This window comes from Daldinia decipiens, assembly GCF_022478715.1.
Source record: "Daldinia decipiens strain CBS 113046 unplaced genomic scaffold F4813scaffold_20, whole genome shotgun sequence".
NCBI classification, from domain to species: Eukaryota; Fungi; Ascomycota; class Sordariomycetes; order Xylariales; family Hypoxylaceae; genus Daldinia; species Daldinia decipiens.
The window spans coordinates 56,992-76,000 of record NW_026054563.1 but is presented as its reverse complement, the minus strand read 5'-3'; the positions used below and the strand labels follow the sequence as shown (position 1 = coordinate 76,000).

Genomic DNA, 19,009 nt, shown 5'->3' with positions numbered 1-19,009 from the left:
ATAATGGTGAGACCAAAATCTTCATCATTTTACCATATTCTAGCACATCATAGATGGAAGCTGATCTGTAGGAGAACCCAGGGTCGCAGAATTCTAGTTCTCGGGCACCGGACATCCTGGCCATTCCCTCTGCTACATACCTGGTGAAACGTCGTCGCTCCCGCAGAAGCTCCTGTTCCTCCTAAAGAGATCGGTAGATATGGTGGCCTGACTGAGCCATGCGCTTGAACAGTCCCTCGTCGTCACTTTGCTCTAGATTTTCCCATGCCTCAGCTATCTTTATCACTTGGCGGCATTCTTCGCGCGTTCGGTTCAAAACGACATCCGTGGATTGTAGATAAGTGTTATTCACTGCACGTTGCACATTTTGGGCGATATCCCGTATCTTGGTCGCATTATGATCTCCATAAGCACTTAGGTCCTTAACTAGGGAGCTACTATAGTAGTGTAGTAGGACACGTATTGACCGCACCCCGTAGGCTATGAGTGGATGTTGCGATATATACTGGAATCGTTGAACAGAACATAAGTTCATTTCGACGGTGACGGAATCCAGGAGCAGATGGGAGCTGGTGCTGCAGAATCTTTGGCAAGTGAGACGCACATTCTTGATAGCCCGAATCTTATAGATACGACCCCAACAAGAGGCTTTAAGCTCCTCGAATACCATGAGGAGCAGCTCAGAAGAGAGATCAAGAATCCCTAAAGGTTGGGTGGCCGAGTCCATGATGATGGAAAATCTGTTTGACTTTTACGAGGAAAATGATCAAGACGATGATACGAGTACCTGAGACACAGGTGGTCGAGAAGTTGCTGCTAGGTATAGTGTGAGGCATCTTAATGAGAACGTATATATGAGTTAGGCTTTAGGTTTCTTAATTTCACTTAGTATGTACCTATGAAGAAAAAACTTGTTCTGTTGCACTTTCCTCGTAAGGTACCTTCAATCTATGATACTCAATTCCAACACAGTCGCGACTGTGACAACTTCCAAAACAGGTAGAATATTACATACATAGGTACCTACCTATAGAACCCCTAACTCTGGGTACATGTACCTACATCATGTGCATAATGTATGGAAGCTACATTAGATACGGAAAGTACTCTTTGTTTCGGATGCCTCGTCTGGAATCCTATCAATACGATTATTACCTAATTAAGTCATTGTTCTTTCAACTAGTCGTAATGTCCAAAAGCGATACCTAACCCCCTTTGAAAACGACCCGGCCTTTAAGTCGTGCTCTCACTACTTCACCATCCTCAACCTTCTTTATTTTGATTCTTCGAAACTCACATTGAAAACTTCTCAACATGAGTTATCATCCTATATTTGATACCATCGCGGTTGCTTTTCTCGCCCCAATCGTTATCGGGTTTACATCCCCTTCATCACCGCTGCGACGAATCTCCTTATTCGTCTTGGCCTATTTAACATTTCATTGTCTTTCAAGCTGCCCAGATTATATCAAAAGGAGCATTTGGGCTGCAGCTTTAGGAGGATATACACTTTTCTCATTCTTGCATTACCTAGACGTCGCTGTGCTTAGTGGTTGGAGCTTCGACGCTCGGGGTCCTACTAACGGCTTGATAAATCGAAATGGAAGGGTTAGCAATTCAAAGAAATACCCATACTCGAGTGGATCACACCGATTGAACATAACATCTCGCCTGAAGTTCGGCTTCTCAATTTTCTTCTCATGGCGTTTTGTGAATACACCGTACCAGGTCAGGGCCGTGCCACAGCTAGACAAAACTTTGTATTCGTCTACTCGCTTTCTTTTCTACACTGGCTGGACGATACTTGCTTGCTATCTAGTGCTAGATGAAATGAACTCTTTGCGAGACAAGAATATTACTACGAAATTCTGGCTTCTAGATAAAATCAACCCGTTTTCTAGAGCTGGGGAAGTCTCGTTTAGGGAGAGATACTTCGCTACCATTGGACTAGGTGTAAGCCTCATATCATTCCAGCGTGGGGTGTACGCGGTTGCGTCCTTTGTCTGTGTGGCTATGGGCCTAAGTTCTCCATGGGATTGGCCCCCTTTTAACGGACCTATCTTAACGTCGTTTAGTTTAAGATACACTTGGAGGTATGTGCGCAAGCCTTAGGCTCATTATCAAGGGGTTAACCAGTATCTAGCATATTCTGGCCTCAGACTAACAGCCACTGGCTGCATGCATTGGCGAATTACGTCGTGTATGACATCTTCCGGCTACGAAGAAGTGGCAGGCTAGTTCGATATATGCGTATATGCTTGATGTTCGCCATATCTGGAGCCATCCATGTTGCTGTTGACTTCTCTTCAGGTATGTTACATTAAGATAAACACTACGCTACCTGAAAATCTTGACTAAATAGGATAAATATAGGAATACCGGTTTTGAAATCTGGGGCACTACGTTTCTTCCTAATCCAGCCATTGGGTATTTTTATTGAAGATATAATCAGCGTCGCGCCTGGTATTGACCTACTGCCGCACATCGTGCAACGTTTCTTAAGCTTTATTTGGTTAAGTTTGTGGATGACATGGACAGCACCGGGTTATGTATACCCTATTATTTACAAAAGTGCATCGGGTGGCGGGTTGGTGCCTTTTAGTATTATAGGCTATCTTAAGCAAAACTATTAGCAAAAGTATCTTAAGAAAGATTCTTGCTCTCGTTCATAAGTACAATGGCCCGATCAGAGGGTTTACCAAGGTATAACAATATGGTTTAGGAAATATTTCATATAGTTAGATCATTTCGAAATTCTAGGGTAGAGTTCTTCAGACAGATTTTCAGAGACTTCAAGCTCTAAACTATAACTAGGTAATTTGTTGATATTCATGTGGTAATCAAAACAAGATATTTTAACTAGAAATTCGCAATGAGGATATGTTTCCGCCAAAGCATAGTCTCTCCCCTTTACGTCTGTGTATAAGCTACGGGTAAGATTAGGTAAGATTCCACTCCGCCCCTTTTAACTCCTTCTCATTCATCTTCTTACTCCGAGTTAGCTATATAATCCACTAACCAGCTATGCTATACGTCGATTTTATAGGTAGTCCATATGTTCTAATTAATTTAATCTAGTCATCATTAGTTGTTGCAATAAGATTCAGCAGCAGCCCGCCGAGGATGGAAAATCAGCTTGTAGTTGTTATTACTGGCGCTGGTAGAGGTATGTCAACGTATGCTTATAATAGTGACATAAATTAACAAATAAATGAGGTATTGGAAATTCTTTAGCTCAGGCTTATCTCCCACGTCCAAATTGTACGGTAGTGGGGAGCATTCGCGATGAGAAAGCATCGTGCGTTACTGAGTTGAAGACATCCCCAAAAGGAAGCGGATCCAAACTACTCCTGGTCAAGATCAAGAGTTCCGTGCCTGGAGACGCAAAACGTGCAGCAGATGAAATCAAGGCATCAGGCATTGGCCATATCGATATCGTGGTAGCAAATGCTGGAATTAGCCCGCCGATCGTATCGCTTGAGACAGTTAATCTTGAGGATGTAGTCGGCGCGTTCAACATCAACGCTGTCGGTACTATCGCTCTGTACCAGACTTGCCATCCGTTACTCGAAAAGTCTCTCAATGCTAAGTTCGTATCTATCAGCAGTGCTGCTGGCTCCATTGGCGCCATGGAATCTTATAACGCACACGTTGCGCCGGCATACTGTATTTCAAAAGCTGCTCTTAATTGGATTGCCATGTAAGCCATTGCATTGCCATCTCCCCCCTAAAATTACCAACGTAGGCAATTACATGATTCTTATTTTAGCAGCATTTTATTCTTCTTTCTTACACTCACGTGTGCCATAGAACGAATTAGTTTCTAAGAGTGAATATACTTCTGGGCCGGAAATTCTCATGATATCTTTGACGCCGAACAACTAATCCTTTTTATGTCGAAATGCCCAACCTGACCCATCTTCCTCTAGACGAACCATCGCCTTCCCGGTGGCCTTTACTAACTCATCATTTGAACGGTAGGAATCCTTTGCCAAGTCTTTAACTGAGCTGTCAATATCAGACAATAATAAGGCTAACGTCCTATTCCCCCAAGCTCTCTGACCAGGTTTTAATGACCTGTATATATTACCGGCAAAGAGGATCAAGCTAGCCAGAAGTATTGTGATAGGATAAGCGATCCAAGGCCAATATACTCTGATATAAATCTGATGTATCCAGACATTTCCGGCGTAGACGTCCTCTTCACGGCTAGGCTGGTTTTGTAGGCGTACCATGTTCGTCAGGCTTTTGGCAATTCGGTTGCACCATGCGGAGCGATCATCCATTGTGTACTTCCAGGCCTGGAAGAAGGCAGGTTCACTAATGCTAAAAGGTGCCTCGGCAATCGTTGCTCCATTCTCATATGACAATGGAGGGGTAAATACTTTTGCTGGAGTTGAGGATATCACTGAAGCCATAGTGACGTTCGGAAAAGGATATATCGGCTGCAAATTTGCTCCTGTATATTCTAGAGAGTTCACAGAAAAGTTACGCCCCAACATATTGAAACCTGGAACGTCTCTGAATGCCCCTCCGTATGGTGCGTATGTCCAGTTCCAAAACCTTGCTATTGAGGCTTCTTCAGCAAGTTCTACTGTCTCTTTTTGTTGGCTTGAATCTACACTGACAGTAATACCCTGCATACAATACCAAAAGTAGCACCGAGTTACGACGGGTTCTCCAAATGAGGCGATAAAGCCCGTAATATTGGATCCAGTTGTTATTGTTACTGGAATATCAAAGATAGCAAAGTCTCCGAGGACTATATGGTCACTCTCATTCCATCCAATTTTGCTTCCGATAGAATCGGCCAAGTCGAAATAATTGAAAGCCACGGATACGGGAATACCATGATCTGCTTTGCCATTCGGCGGTTCTAGGATCGAACTAGAAAGCTGACTGAAATTCCACGTAGAATTAGTTCTGGGCCCATTTATCACATTGGGCACATATCCAGTGATTGAATAATTGTATGAGAGCTCGGAACAGGACATCCACGTTTTTGACAACATCTGCGTGATATTCGTGCATTTTCCGCACACGCCAACTAAAGGCACGACACCGTCCCAGGTACAATTACCACTAGGGCAGCTAACGGGTAGGTCGTCGATTGTAGTACTATACATCCCACTGAGAATTGCTGCTGCCCAAGTCGAATCTTGGATCACAGCATCGTTGTTTATCGCCCATGGTACGTGGGCTGTCTGCTGAGTATCAATAACGGCCCTATCCTCAACAGTGACGAGTAACTGAGAAAACACATCCACGCCAGCGACAAGCATTGTCAAAAGCGCACCGAAACTGACAAAATGCAGGCGAAATGGATGCTTAGATAGCCAGATAAGACTTCCCCAGGGACCTCTGGAGGCATTATCGATCAACTCCAGGTCTATCAGCGACCGCCCCTCTTGTCTGTCTCGCGAGAACCACGACCATTTGGCCTGGCCGATCGAATCCGCAATAAGGACCATCATGAGTCCCTTCATCAGGGTCGTCAATATAGCTACAACACCGTTGATAGATATGACATCTAAGGGCCAGTCTGATAAAGGGCGTCCGGAGAAAGTTGCGGCTATTACAGCTAGGCCAATGACGCTTGCTGAAGACAGAAGCGAGGCAAAAAGTTGAAATTTCCAGACTCCGAGTGCCCACATCCACGAGGGTTTATCGGTGGTGTCGAATTCTTGCAAGCTATCGTTTTTTATCCATTCATGGTGCGGACGGTGGATGCGGGTGGATAGAGGCCGCTCTAATAGCGGCAGTGATACAGGAATTTGTTGTGAGCATCGGTCACTGGGTTCAGAATCGTTTATATTTGACCCGAGTAGCATCTGCTCTGATGGGGATGACATTGGAATAGCGTTGGGATACAGTAAAAGTGCTATATGGGGACTTATTGATTTCGGAAGATATATTCTGAGGAAGAGAAGTAAGAGGAAACTCTTTCCTTGAAGGAGACAGAGGGAAATTCAAAACCTCCTATCGGGAACATAACTGATGTCGTGGTATTTCAAGCCTAGTCTCGTCCTTGGATCTTGTACGATCTTTGAAAAAACCCACGTTGTGCAATGGCGGCGCAGATAGGTTTCGCTAAGCGCCAATGTTGTCAAACCAAAGTTTTTGGCGTTTTCCTGTTCGCTGCCTAAGCACTTTGAATAGAATATCTGACGATGTTCTAGGTACCAAGGAGAGCACCTTGGGGGCAGTATCTTGAACAATGTATAACAAAAAGCCACCTTGCGGGTAGCACAGAGGTCTAAAGTGTATATGATAATAAATATATCAAAAACATAAGACATGCGTAACCCCCCCTTCCCCCCTTTTCTTGAAAATTTCGCCCCAAGATCAAACCTTGAGCATATTATCAAAAGGTGATCTACTGTGTGATAATAAATGGGGTTATCTTATGCTACAAGCCTAATGATCTCCCATACGAACAGTAACAGGCAATACTTAAAATGGGAGCTTGAAACAAGGGGGCGACAAATTTGAAAATACATAAACGTTTGCGCTGTCGAAGATGTTTCTGTTGTTGAGCAAAGAATATATAGATACTTAAATGGTAATCCAGTTGAGATGCTTTACTCATATTTATATTTTAAAATTTTAGGTATAGGAATACCGCAACTTTAGTAGGGTGACTAGTATGTTCTAGCATTGCCCCTTTTTGGGTATTCAAACTTTTACGTTAATTCGTTTATCAGAACATCTATCTTTTGGCCTATCTAAATAGTAGCTTTTTCGATCGTCTGTCCCTTGAACTCCTCTAGGCCCTCGCCGCCCTATATATTTTGTTAGAAAGCTTTTATATTCTTTATATGTATGGAGACTTACGTAGCTCGTGAGTGGAGAAACCTCAAGACCCCCATCAGCATCTCCGTTCTTGACAGTTGCGCCAACAGCTTCAACCCACCGTCGACCTTGCTCTTTGATGTGTCTGCGGCTGGTTGTAGGGCTGTCCTCAGGCTCTTTCTCGAATGATCCGTCAGCCTTCTGGGCTGGGTCTGCATTCTTGAGCGGGGAAAACTCCTCTTCACGCTTAACCTCGAAGCAAGCGAATTCGTTCAAGTTTAGCCACTTGAAGTTGTCGAAGACGAATTGCTCTAGCTTGATACCATTGGGTGTTTTAGGGTCTACAGCCTCGCCCTTCTCGGTGTCAAAGAAGGGAATCTTCTTTCGGGCAACGTGCGGTGGCAAGCTGTTCACAGCATCTCCCATGCTGTCCAAATATTCGAATGAGTAGTAGTGGTTGACGATGTTGGCAGCGCGGAACTTGAGGATGCTGGGCTGCTTGGGGTCTACTGCTTGGCAGGTAGCATCGTCAACTTCCGAGTATTCGACTACGTCAGGCTTGCCATTCTTTTGGAGAATAAGACCGACCGACTCCTTGGCATCTCGCTTCCTCACAACCTTAGTAGCAATCTTAACCTTCTTTTCGGCGGCAAATCCAATGAAGATCGGATCCGCAACCCTGGCCAAGCAGTTGTCAACACAGTACGCATGGACATGCTTGATATTGGGTCGCATTTTCTCGAGAACCCCTTCGTCTTGTAGAGCCTTATATAGGCCGCCGTTGCCGTCGGGGGCGACTGCAAGTTTCCCCTTGCTCGCGAGCATGAACTTTCCGTCGTTCGTGATGCAAGGAAGCACACCTTGCTCGAAGATGGTCACGTTCTTGGGGTCGAGGCCAAAATAAGGCTCGCCCTTGGCTCGGGTTGCGTTCTCCTCGGCGCTAAGCTCGTCGAGCTTTTCCTTCTTGAAGAACTTCTCAGTTGGTCCGCGTGTGGGGCCACTGGTCATGATAAACCATGGAATCACAGCCTTACTAGGGTCTGCGGCCCGCGCAGCAGCTAGCTCTTGGATTTTTAAAATTCGTTCGGCCTGAATCTGGAAGAGAGATTTATGGGAGGGAAGTTTGATATCGAAGGCGCCTTTTGGGGCCTTGCTTCCCAGACGGGTACCCTGACCGCCAGCTAGTAAAACCACGGCAACCTCACCCTTCCCAATCAGCTCTAGGCCGAGATCGTACCACCTTTGAATATCCTCCGGCTTCGAATCGTAAATGCTAGCGGTTGCCGATTCGGGAAGCGGCTCAAGAACGGTCTGTCCCTCCTCCGTTGGTGGGTTCAGAGCAAGGTCTCGTAGCTTGTGAACTCTGGCGGGATCGATCTTTTGGAGCTGTTCGAAGAGAGCTTTTTGCTCGGGCTGGCTTAGGGAATCGAAGTAGGTGAATACGTGGCCTTGACCGGCCTTTTCGTATACGGACTTGAGGTTCTGGACCTCGGCAGGAGTGAATTCTGGCATGGTGATCTTGAGTGGTGTTAGGAGTCGTAAGGATGAATGAAGGTTGTAAGAAAAAGAGGAAAGCAGGTAGGAAATATATCAATCGCTTGCCAAGAAACAGCCCAGAATTATAAAGCTAGTGCTGATTTTACGAAAGAAGCAGATGCTTGAGGTCAAGAAGTTAATAAAAAAAAGGAAAAAAGAACAAGTACCTTAGGTAAATAAGGGATCCCCCATAGGCAGGTACCTAGGATACGAATAAGCTGGAGGAGCTGAGGGGCTGAGGGGCAGGACCTAACAAGGGATCCCAGTATATCTGTACCTATGTATTGAGGTACTTACCTGGTAGATATTAGGGTACATTACACTTAACCATCCACTAAAGAAGCTAAATAACCCGGCATAACATGCAGACTTAGTGGGGTTGAGGGGAATTTAACAGCATGCTTCAGCTTTTCGCATTGCCCCTCCATTTTACAGAGGTACCTAGGTACCTAGGTAGCATAGCGTGTTAGTGCATTAGTGACACCATCACCCAGCATCGAGGTCCTTTTTTTTCTCTCGCCCTCCTACTCATGTTGATTATCTGGTTGGACACTTGTATCTCGCATCTCACCGCTTCGACAAGCCATGAGGCGACGCAGCCACCTCCTATTCGCTACGTTGTTCAATGTCACATTTCGTATAGCCTAGAGGCTGCATAGGTAGTTGTCCCGTTTGCTGTGTACCTATATTTGTACATATATTGCACATATGTTGGCTGGCTAACAATGCGCAATATGCTTGATATTACAATAAATTGATAAATTGAATTCGCAAGAGACTAACAGTACCTGACTCGTAGTATCCGATCTGCAGGCATGTCCGCAGTGCTGGAAGTTCTGGTTCGCACTGCTGCCGGCTCCTGCAACAATCCCTGACAAGTCCTTCCGATCTGGCATTCGATACGAGGACCTGAATAACATCGACACGAAGGCTTCGGTGATGCCATCTGTTTAATTGACGTTTACAGACTTATATGAACTTGTGAGATGCCAGTACGGATCCGTATAAGGTAATAGTACCTTTTATCGATTATTAACCCGGTAATTACATAAGACCCTAGCAGATCTAATATGCTCATATGGCAAGTCAAGACGACTTCGCGGTGGCGATTACCCCAGAAATCTAACTGATAGAGTTGGACTGAGTGACAATGTACAGTTTAATATAGACCAAACTTCTCACTTCCATACTTCCACAAAAACGTAACTGGATACTCCATAAGGTCAGCCAATTTGGCTACATACGGGAGCAGTCAGTAGGCTCATATTCTTCATAAACCGTCATGATGGCGGCTGATGAAGATAACCAAGAGATACACAATTCACTTGGGGAGACAAGTTTTGAAGGCCGTCTTCAATTGAAGAATTTCATATTTAAGGGGTCAAGCCAAAGCTCATCATCTACATCACCACGCCGAAGCCAGAGGCTACCGACACCTCAGTCTGCCATCTCATCTCAGAGCTCACCTTTATCATCATTAGAAGCGCTACCCAAATCAAAGAAGCGCAAAACGGGCTCGGCGATATCAGATGCAGATGAGAATAGTAGCAAAGGTACACCCCCAGCCTCGGCCTCACCCTCGTCAAAAAAGCGATCTAGAGGACCGTCTTCATACGCCCCGCCCTCAACATACGCACACTTACCCCTACTCCCAGACGCCATCGCGCCAAACCTATTAATCTTCTTCATCGGGTTGAATCCCGGCATCCAGACAGCGCGCGTCGGGCACGCATACGCGCACCCATCAAACCTCTTCTGGAAGCTACTCTACTCGTCCGGGATCACGCCGGTCCGATGCCACGCGCACGAGGACCAGACCATGCCGGCGCGGTACGCGCTCGGCCACACCAACATCGTGGCCCGCCCGTCGCGCAACGGCGCCGAGTTGAGCAAGGCCGAGATGGACGAGGGCGTTGCCATTCTCGAGGACAAGTGTCGCCGGTGGCGGCCTGAGGTCGCGTGTATCACAGGAAAAAGTATTTGGGAAAGTGTGTTTCGTGTGCGCCATGGACGGGCTATGAAGAAGGGCGAGTTTAAGTATGGGTGGCAGGAGGAGAGGATGGGTGTTTTTGAGGGCGATGGGGAGGAGGAGCCTTGGGAGGGGACGAGGGTGTTTGTAGCGACTAGTACGAGTGGACTTGCAGCTACGCTGAAGCCGGAGGAAAAAGAGAAGATATGGAAGATTTTGGGAGATTGGTGCGTGAAGAGGCGGAAGGAAAGAGAGGATGCTACTACCGAGGATAGCAAGGATCCTGAAATATCAGATCCAGTATAAAAGGGAGAATGTCTTGCTATTTGCTCTTTTTACTGCTGATGGGGACTACATGTATAGCGATACATGGCGAATTGTTTCATGAGACAGATACCCCCGAACGTATATCGAGAAACTTGATCTACTGCTACTAGCTGTACCTATATGCCTAGGTATTTATGATATATCACTTAATGGAACCTGGTAATATAAGTAAAAATGATATTGCTATTTGTCTAGGAGAAACCCTCCAACTCGACGTCTGTGGTTAACATAGCTCGTAGATCCACGAGGCTACTTCCTGCTGCTATACAACATGTAGTAGCCCATGTGGTCATAACCTTTACCCCCTCTCCTTCTAGACAAAACCGGAACGCCTACAGGGATATCAACCATTGATTTTGAGGCGTTGCCGCAAATCTCATCTCACAGGGGTCATGCGTGAAAGAATGTACGAAGTCATATATACAAAAAGCGTAGGCTATAAATCAAAGCAATACCCTCGTCATTACGAAAGACATACGATGGCAATTGCCGTCGTCACAACTGGCCACCAGCCTACGGCGCGAGCTAGTGTTTGCAAGCCAGCGCCCGCGTTGGGATCTTCGGTGCCACCGGACGACGTTGTGCCATTGGGCAAAGTGCCGAGGATGTAGATAGTTTTCTCGTGCGTAGTTTCGTTCTCGGCCACGGTAACGAGCGACTTGTTTAGGTTTTGATAGCTGCCGTCTCCGATCACCGAGTTGAAATACGTCTGGTTGCCATTGTCGTCGCAGCCGCATACTCCGTAGTAGTCGCATATGCACGTAACAGGTTTGGTCTCGTTCTGGTTGGTGGTGCTGTTGTGGTAATAGTAACGGTTTGTGTAGGGATACGCGTATGCGTTGGAGGCCAAGCTTAGGCCTACGAAGCCAAGGGTCCCGAGTGCGGCGCCGCCGACGACTAAGGGAAGGATACCTGAGGGGCTTGCTTTGCCAGATGAGTACGGCTGTCTCGCGCCACCGCCATAGTAAGACCCGCCTCCGTAACTAGGTCGGACACCGCTTCCGGTTGTTGTTGAACCGCCGGAATTGGATGTTGATGATCCGCGACCGCCGCTGGAAGAAGAGCCTCCGGAGCTGCCTGTGATGGAATTGTTAGCTTATATGCGTCCTTAACGGATGTACTTCCAAAAATGAAATACCAAAAGAACCTGAACCACCGCGACCGCCGGACGAACCTGAAGAGCCACCGCTAGAACCGCTGCTACCACCTCTACCACCAGCACCTCCACCGCCTTTGCGCTTCCACAGGTCTTCACTCTGTGAAAACGTCTCCGGATCCCGTTGTTCTATCGGAACAACCGGTGTCCTTATGTCTAACGCGACATCTTCAACGCTATGAATAGCCGCGGCGTTGATGCCTTGGCCAAGGGCGACTAGGCCGAAGATGAAATGCGAAGTCTTCATGAGAGTCGTGTTTGTTATGGGTATGGATGGTCGACAATTAAGCAATAAGGTCAAAGCTTTTCCGATAGGATTTGGGATATTGAGGCACAGCAATGCTTGGGTTTAAGCTGGATGCAGATGATGGATGAACCAGATGAAATCGGAAATAAGCAAGAAAAAGGCGAAAACCTGAAATATATGTAGATTGATGGACGGTCGATGCATTGATGTAGGTATGACTCTCGACGGTCCTCTTTTGGGCAGGAAGGGTCCAAAACCGCGGTGCCAAGATTTGCTTGGCAAACTACGACACACGATAGTGCGCAGTTTAGTAACTCGGATGCGCTACATTCCAGTTACCTATGAGGTAGGTAGGTACCTAAGGTGGCGGGTGTGGCCAACTTTTTAAGGTTCTTTAGCTCTTAGGCGAGTTGGTTCATCATTGCCTCTTTGTTCTCTCGTGACGCCTACTTTTCAACAGAAACGAGTTAAGCCTTTTGTCTAAGCCGCATGTTCATGACTTTAATAAATTCACTTCTAGAATTGCTTGATCTGACTGACTCCTGCAGTAAAAAGTAATAACACTTCAATAATATGATCAAATTATCAAGGATATTTAATTTATAACCTATCATGTGTAAGTAGGTTACCTAAGGTAATAAGCATGTAAGTGGTACAATGACAGCAACCTGATTTGGAATACTTTATTCATTTAAGGACTATGCCACTTATGTAATAACTCTGTCAGGAGTGCAGCTTAGACTGAGCCCGATCTGATAGTGACATCATATTCCCCAATTAGCAAGACCTATACACTAATTATTTAGGTACCTAAGATTAGATGCACAATATTCTCCGGACCACCTGCTCAGCCTTACAGTTGTCAGCATGAACCTTGACAACATTTGGGAAACCAATAGGAAACTAAAGTTGACGCCTCGTACCGCCACTCATCATTGAACACAACAACATCAGTGTATCACCTACTCCACAAAGTTCACCTTGACCATGACGGACCTCCCAGGATCTGATCGAACCCTTCTTGAGAGGCTAAATGCCCTTAAGCCTAGCACTGTCAATCTGAGCCCGTCATCAAAGTAAGGCAACCTTGTATAACTTCTATTTTACTTCATACCTTGCTAGGTGCTTACATAGCCTGTTAAATGAGACCCTAAGTTCGCTAAGCGTGTCCAGGCCAGTTGCAGCATCTACTATAGAGTCAGCCAAGCCTTTATCTAAAGAAGATGCTCTCACAGAAAGGCTAAAGAGTCTTCGAAACCAAAATGATAGCAATATCCATATCACTTCGCCATCTTCAAATCCACCACCACAGCCACTTCCTAATCCCGAAAGTTCGGGCACGGGGACGAGCACGGGCGTAGGTGCAGCACAAACTTCATCTACAGAAGATGCAAACGAAGATGAGAATCCACTCTTCTACACTGACGACCAGACTCTCGAAGAGCTTCTTGCAGACCTCGAGTCCGACCAGCAATGGCTCGAGGAGGTACTAGCTGAAGACGAGCATCGCAGGGTAATCGCACTTCTCGAGGAGTTGGGAGATGCTGCCAAAACCAGCGAAGAGCCAGAAAAGGACCCGGAAACTAAAACATCTCATAACGAGAACGAAGGTGAAGACAGTAGCGACGATGACTCTGAGGGCGAACGGATGACTCGTGAAGCCAACGATATTCTCGCCCAAACGGCTGACGAGGTAGAACATGATCAGACCAATAAGCCTCCGTCTCAGCCTGGTTCTTCACCCACTTCACCAAGCCACACTATGAAGCCAGATACCGAAGGCGGTAAGGCAGCAAATGAAAGTACAAAAGCACAAGGGTCCAATGAAATCGACCCCTTTAACCTACCTGCGGTTCCGTCAGATTTTCAGGACCAACACCAACCGGATCATCCCGAAGCGTCTCAGGACGACGCCGACTTCGCAGCATCTATCACGTCTCGCATGGCTGCGCTCAACGTTGATGCACCTGCTGGTCCGGATCTGCCTTCGGTACCAGCAGATATCGATTCTCTAGGCCTTCCTTCGGCGCCTACCTTCGCACCAGCTGATCGGCCTGCTCCGGGGCTAATCAAGCGGTATGGGTTTACAGACGAGGACCAGAAGACGTGGTGCGTTGTATGTTTAGAGGACGGCGCCATCCGTTGCTTAGACTGCGACAGCGACATCTACTGCGCGAGGTGTTGGAAGGAGATGCACGTTGGTCCTAGCGCAGGGTATGATGAGCGCGGGCACCGCTGGGAGAAGTATGTTAGACGCTGACGATACATGATTGGTCCTTTTACGGTTAGGTTGGATTAGCGTTATAGTTTTTGAGTTGCAACTATATCTAGATACCCAGCGCTGTGATCCATACTATCTTTCTCTTGATGCCATTCCCGAAAACGAGATATTATCTGAAAGATCTGTTGGTCGAGTGCTTAGCCGCGGAGGCCTCGGCAGACTGAAGTAAAATTAATGACCCAACATATATGTATGAGTTTCCTCCCAAGGTACCTAGATACCTAGGTAATAGTATCTCGCAATTGTTTCCTTATACGGATAAGCGAGGGTAGATAATGTAGCTCTTGGCATCAGCAAGCTGGGTAGCGAGGTTGAGTACACTATGCCTTGACCACGGTGATTTCTGCCTTACACGTCGGGTATAGTAAGCTATCTTAGCTCACGATCTAATAGATTATACATCGGAGCTGAGTTGCGTATGGATAAAAAAGGATGATCGATAAAGGGATTCAAAGTTTCATAATATGATAATATTAGGTACACTGGAACTATAAACCCAGTCATAAGACAATTCACTCAATAATATAGCATAGCCCAACGTACTCTCAGAGTTCAAAGCGCAATACTTATTCGCGAACAATGCTCGCTAGGTACCTAGTCATCCAGTTTTAAATTCACAAGAAGTCCTAGAGTAAGCCCCTTCTCAAAACTTAGATAAGCGCAATACCTACCTCCTTGCGAAGAGCCCCCTTGGAGCCATCATCTACTTATTCAACAAAACGAATATTCACAATGACACGTGTACGAATACCGTATAATACACATATCAATAGGAAGAAATATCGCATTCCCTAGTTTATGCCCTAGTTCTAACATTCCCTACCTAACCTATCCGCACCACGCCCCAATTTGTAGTAGTAGTAGTAGTAGTAGCAGCAGCAGAATATCAGTATTACGACGCCGTCCAATCCAGTCCAGTCCATTTTGCTCGTTGGCCCCCAACCTAATATCCTTACTCCATGCACATGTATCCCTTGTAGTTTAACAACTTCACAATCAAGCTAGATAGATGTATTGCCCTCCATGCATGAACCCATTCATCTCATTGTATGACTAGAACATAGTGAAGGGAAAATCAGGTGCTATTTTAGAATCGAACTGTTTGAACAAGTCTTCCTACTCGGCATGACATAGATAGACAACGCATATCATACCGTAAGCCATTCGTAGCAAAAGCGACTTGGTAGCAACTACCTACCTAGGGTAAGCTACGCTCCAGAGCCGTAATCAGAACCATTTCCACCTGCTCCGTTCCCGCGCTTCGGCCGACCTGTAATATCTTGCCAGGTAGCACCAAAACGGCGCCCGGTACCCGCCAGCAGACCTTCTTCCTCATCAGCCTCGGCTTCCTCGTCGATCTCGCTGAAGTTAAGCCTTGGGGTGCGGAATAGGCTTGTTAGGAACACGAGCAGGAAAACACCGAGGAAGGCAAACTGCGCCCAGAAGGCGATAGCACCGAACACGGGCCAGTTAAGCGTGATGCGGTTAAGGAACGTTGACATAACGGTCGCCGTACATACGGATTGCGGCTCCATCGACAACCGCCCACGTGACGTGCTGCCCGCCCACTCCGAACATGGCTTGACAGCTTCGGGGGCGTCGGTGCAGTCGGGTCGTCCGAGTGGGTATTTCGGCGGTAGATCACAGAATGTCTGGGTGCCGTAGCTCGCATACTGCGGCGCTACCATCATAGCTATAGCGTAGTTGATACCTAGCATGATAAGTGCCAACATAACTGTCGCGATGAGTAGAGCCTGCGGCGCCGTGCGGCCCTTGCTAATTCGGAAGATGCGTAGCCATAAGAATCGGATACCGATAGCGGCCAAGCCCGACACGGAGCTACTGAAGAATAGCAGGATTAAGAGCGCCATGAGCACGTAGTCCACGGGGAATGCACGGGCGGTCTGTACGAAGAGCCAGTTGACGGGTTGGAATACGTTGATATGCGCCAGGATGTATCCGCAGTGTTCCTTGCAGACCGAATTAGCGGCCTTGTCGATGCCTGTGATTAGCATGGAGACCCAGATCAGAAGTGCGAGCACGACAAGTAGGACTCCTCCGATGAGCTTCAGCGGTCTGAAAATTGCACAGATCTTGGACCACGCCCTGACGATGAAACCCTTGCCTTCGCCCTGCGCCTCGGCAGCAAGTCTTTCGCGACGCACTAGAGTCCGTTCTTCGCGAACAAGGGCCTCTAGTTCGCGTCTATCCTTGGCTGGCATTCCATCTGATCGGCCAGCACTGCGCAATTCTAGCTGTCTCTGGCGCTCCCGATTTTGCTCCAGCTGGGACGCGGTGTTTTCGGAGAGCTGCGGCGCGGACACGGAGGGAGCGGACTTGATGAAGGAGACGGGGAAAAGGGCGAGACCAGCACCGGTGTAGAGGACATATAGTAGGGTTCCTAGTGTAACCAGCAGACCGACACCAAACGTCAGCGCTTTCTCTCCATGGTTCTCGTCGAGGAGCTTCTTGAAGAAGTCGAGATCGAGGTGTTTGCCATCACCGCGAGCACCGGCAGCAGGCACGAAGAAACCGACGAGGAATATGATAACGATCAAGAGTATGAAAGCAATGGTGTATTTGAAAGCTCCCCAGAGGCGCGAGCCGAATGTCTGGTTTCCCTCCTGCTCCTCGACTTCGTCGTATTCCTCGTACCAGAAGTAAGAGAAAGGAATGATAAGCAGGCAGAGCAGTGCATCGAAGCTGTAGAGGGAATAATAAACGATCTTGAGCGTGAGGAGGATGCTGTTGACGCGTTCGGGGGTAGCCCAATCCTTCTTAGCGCCGAGGGCCGTGGACGTAGTCGAGGAGACGAGGGCGATGTCGACAGGGAGGAGGAAGACAGTCGCGAAGAGGGAGGTTAAGCTGACAATAGCAACGATGGTAACGATCGCAGATCGGTCGCGTGGGGTCTGCCATATAAAAGTAGTGATGCTAGCAGCAATTAAGGCCAATAGAATTGCAACGGCGTAGGTCACCCAGATAAGGGAGGTCTGGACGTAGCCTTGGGCAGCCATTTTCGACGATGCTAGAAGTAGAACGATTATCGACTTTATGGTCTCGATGCTACTAATAGAAAGTATTGAGAATTAGAATGGAAGATAATAATTGAGCATTGGAGAAGAGAAGCCCGACGCAGGCAAATTTACCCCACGTTCCTATGAGCTTGAATGTTGGAATGCCAGCGTTGTTGTTGATGATGATGCTGAAAGCTTTGCTCGAGCTTCCGTTGTCATGACGTATTCCTTAAGTTTCGATGTTCCTCGACTTTTGCATAAACCTGGGAAAATCTATATCTTCTGTCTAAATAAATATTTCCCAACATTTGCGTAGCGTTGGGATAATATCTTAATAGACTGCGTTATAGTTATGGATAGTTGCATACCATAGAGTTAAGACCTGGGCTGAGGACACAGACTGCTCCTTATTGACTCCTAAACTCTATGACATGTCTCCATTTGCTTTGATGTTTGAATGACTATATAAATAGCAGGATAGCCCGCCGTAATTGAAATATGATTGCAAACACATCACGTATCATGCCTGCAAGCAGTCAATCTCCTAAGTCCACGACGACAAATTTGAGACACCTTTTTTCCCATTCTTCAAGGGTCAGTATTCAAACTCCTTTCTAGTAACTATAATAATATACTCATACTAGAAATATAGTCTCCTAGGGGTTTTCTACCCTTAACTACATTTCCCTAATGGCTGACAAAATTTCCAATCTCGAGTCGCTTACGGGCGATATAAATCAACAACATACATCCCTACTACTGAATCAACCACTCGACATCTTATTTGAGCTACATCGTTTTCTCCCACCTGAGTCTTGTGCAGCTTTTGCCCTAACCTGTAAATCAGCATACCTCACACATTCCTATATCATGGCAAAGAAAGCTCGTCAAGACTTAGAGAACCCTCAAATCTTACCAGAAAGGACGTCTTAGCCGGGATTTTTATGTACGGATTTATACCGGTACTTATTTTTCTGGGTGTTCCTCGACATCCTGAAAAGTGCCTTGGATCTGCGGGATTGTTTAGTCCAAGGTGAGGGTTTAACCTTGATCATCTGAAATCAAAAAGCCACTTTTAGTAAAGGCTGGGTAATCAATTTTGAATATTAACTTACTGAGGGGGAGATATTTCTACATGGTTCGCATCGGCGTGTCTTGTATCTGATCGAAGGGGAGAGTCAAACCTCAGGCTCGGGGGCCGTACATAAATTCACATGTTATAGCTCGAGGATGATGACAGATGTTCTAGCAATAGCTCTAAGTATGTCATTAGTACGAAGTTAGTGTTGTAAACATACGGCCTCGTGTTACGTTGTGAATAATCTCATTATAATGCCAATTTGTCTTCACACGATGGGAATAAAAGGGGTCCCAGAAGCAGGACTTTGGTTAGATAAATTACCTAGATATATATCCCCATAGAAATAGGTAATAGGAGAATGAATTAGGTAAGCGGAACTATTCAAGGAGGTCTTAAAATTGAAAAATAGTTAAAAGTAGCTAGGTAGATTTATATCATATTTTTACAAATGATGGCATGAGTATCATAAAAATAATATTATCTCGAAACAGCGCTTGAATATCGTTGTTGATATGTCCAGGTGTCCAATCTCTATTGAATATTTGACCAATCTTATTAGAAGTATTAGCGCTGGCCCCATACGCAGACCGACAGTCAGACTAC

At 46.4% G+C, this 19,009-nt stretch overlaps 10 protein-coding genes across 10 annotated transcripts; 5 read left to right on the top strand and 5 right to left on the bottom strand.

Moving 5' to 3' along the window:
- Nucleotides 1-181: 181 nt before the first annotated feature.
- F4813DRAFT_390174 (uncharacterized protein) lies at nt 182-727 on the bottom strand (the record flags this gene model as incomplete). Its single annotated transcript, XM_049246969.1, has 1 exon — nt 182-727. One exon carries the CDS (start codon nt 725-727, stop codon nt 182-184), a length of 546 nt encoding a protein of 181 aa, XP_049098798.1.
- Nucleotides 728-1,243: 516 nt separating this feature from the next.
- Nucleotides 1,244-2,859, top strand: F4813DRAFT_361998 (membrane bound O-acyl transferase family-domain-containing protein). Its single transcript, XM_049243584.1, has 3 exons — nt 1,244-2,093; nt 2,144-2,310; nt 2,374-2,859. Exons 1-3 carry the CDS (start codon nt 1,315-1,317, stop codon nt 2,631-2,633), a joined length of 1,206 nt encoding a protein of 401 aa, XP_049098797.1. The 5' UTR covers nt 1,244-1,314; the 3' UTR covers nt 2,634-2,859.
- Nucleotides 2,860-3,123: 264 nt separating this feature from the next.
- On the top strand, nt 3,124-3,704 carry F4813DRAFT_390173 (NAD(P)-binding protein; the record flags this gene model as incomplete). Its single annotated transcript, XM_049246968.1, has 2 exons — nt 3,124-3,166; nt 3,217-3,704. The coding sequence occupies 2 exons, from the start codon at nt 3,124-3,126 to the stop codon at nt 3,702-3,704; spliced, it is 531 nt and encodes a 176-aa protein (XP_049098796.1).
- Nucleotides 3,705-3,846: 142 nt separating this feature from the next.
- F4813DRAFT_397115 (uncharacterized protein) lies at nt 3,847-6,267 on the bottom strand. Its single transcript, XM_049247908.1, has one exon. It carries the CDS (start codon nt 5,850-5,852, stop codon nt 3,882-3,884), a length of 1,971 nt encoding a protein of 656 aa, XP_049098795.1. The 5' UTR covers nt 5,853-6,267; the 3' UTR covers nt 3,847-3,881.
- F4813DRAFT_361993 (nucleotide-diphospho-sugar transferase) lies at nt 6,225-8,478 on the bottom strand. Its single transcript, XM_049243583.1, has 2 exons — nt 6,835-8,478; nt 6,225-6,782 (listed from the first exon to the last, which is right to left on the bottom strand). Exons 1-2 carry the CDS (start codon nt 8,302-8,304, stop codon nt 6,726-6,728), a joined length of 1,527 nt encoding a protein of 508 aa, XP_049098794.1. The 5' UTR covers nt 8,305-8,478; the 3' UTR covers nt 6,225-6,725.
- Nucleotides 8,479-9,030: 552 nt separating this feature from the next.
- On the top strand, nt 9,031-10,784 carry F4813DRAFT_361990 (DNA glycosylase). Its single transcript, XM_049243582.1, has one exon. The coding sequence runs from the start codon at nt 9,611-9,613 to the stop codon at nt 10,601-10,603; it is 993 nt and encodes a 330-aa protein (XP_049098793.1). The 5' UTR covers nt 9,031-9,610; the 3' UTR covers nt 10,604-10,784.
- Nucleotides 10,785-10,787: 3 nt separating this feature from the next.
- Nucleotides 10,788-12,581, bottom strand: F4813DRAFT_361987 (uncharacterized protein). The gene is made up of 2 exons (XM_049243581.1): nt 11,799-12,581; nt 10,788-11,701 (listed from the first exon to the last, which is right to left on the bottom strand). The coding sequence occupies exons 1-2, from the start codon at nt 12,025-12,027 to the stop codon at nt 11,088-11,090; spliced, it is 843 nt and encodes a 280-aa protein (XP_049098792.1). The 5' UTR covers nt 12,028-12,581; the 3' UTR covers nt 10,788-11,087.
- Nucleotides 12,582-14,868, top strand: F4813DRAFT_361986 (uncharacterized protein). Its single transcript, XM_049243580.1, has 2 exons — nt 12,582-13,103; nt 13,201-14,868. The coding sequence occupies exons 1-2, from the start codon at nt 13,015-13,017 to the stop codon at nt 14,285-14,287; spliced, it is 1,176 nt and encodes a 391-aa protein (XP_049098791.1). The 5' UTR covers nt 12,582-13,014; the 3' UTR covers nt 14,288-14,868.
- Nucleotides 14,869-15,385: 517 nt separating this feature from the next.
- On the bottom strand, nt 15,386-17,599 carry F4813DRAFT_361980 (LMBR1-like membrane protein-domain-containing protein). Its single transcript, XM_049243579.1, has one exon. It carries the CDS (start codon nt 17,323-17,325, stop codon nt 15,517-15,519), a length of 1,809 nt encoding a protein of 602 aa, XP_049098790.1. The 5' UTR covers nt 17,326-17,599; the 3' UTR covers nt 15,386-15,516.
- Nucleotides 17,600-17,740: 141 nt separating this feature from the next.
- F4813DRAFT_361971 (uncharacterized protein) lies at nt 17,741-18,918 on the top strand. Its single transcript, XM_049243578.1, has 3 exons — nt 17,741-18,380; nt 18,441-18,582; nt 18,728-18,918. The coding sequence occupies exon 1, from the start codon at nt 18,016-18,018 to the stop codon at nt 18,256-18,258; it is 243 nt and encodes an 80-aa protein (XP_049098789.1). The 5' UTR covers nt 17,741-18,015; the 3' UTR covers nt 18,259-18,380; nt 18,441-18,582; nt 18,728-18,918.
- The last annotated feature ends 91 nt before the right edge of the window (nt 18,919-19,009 follow it).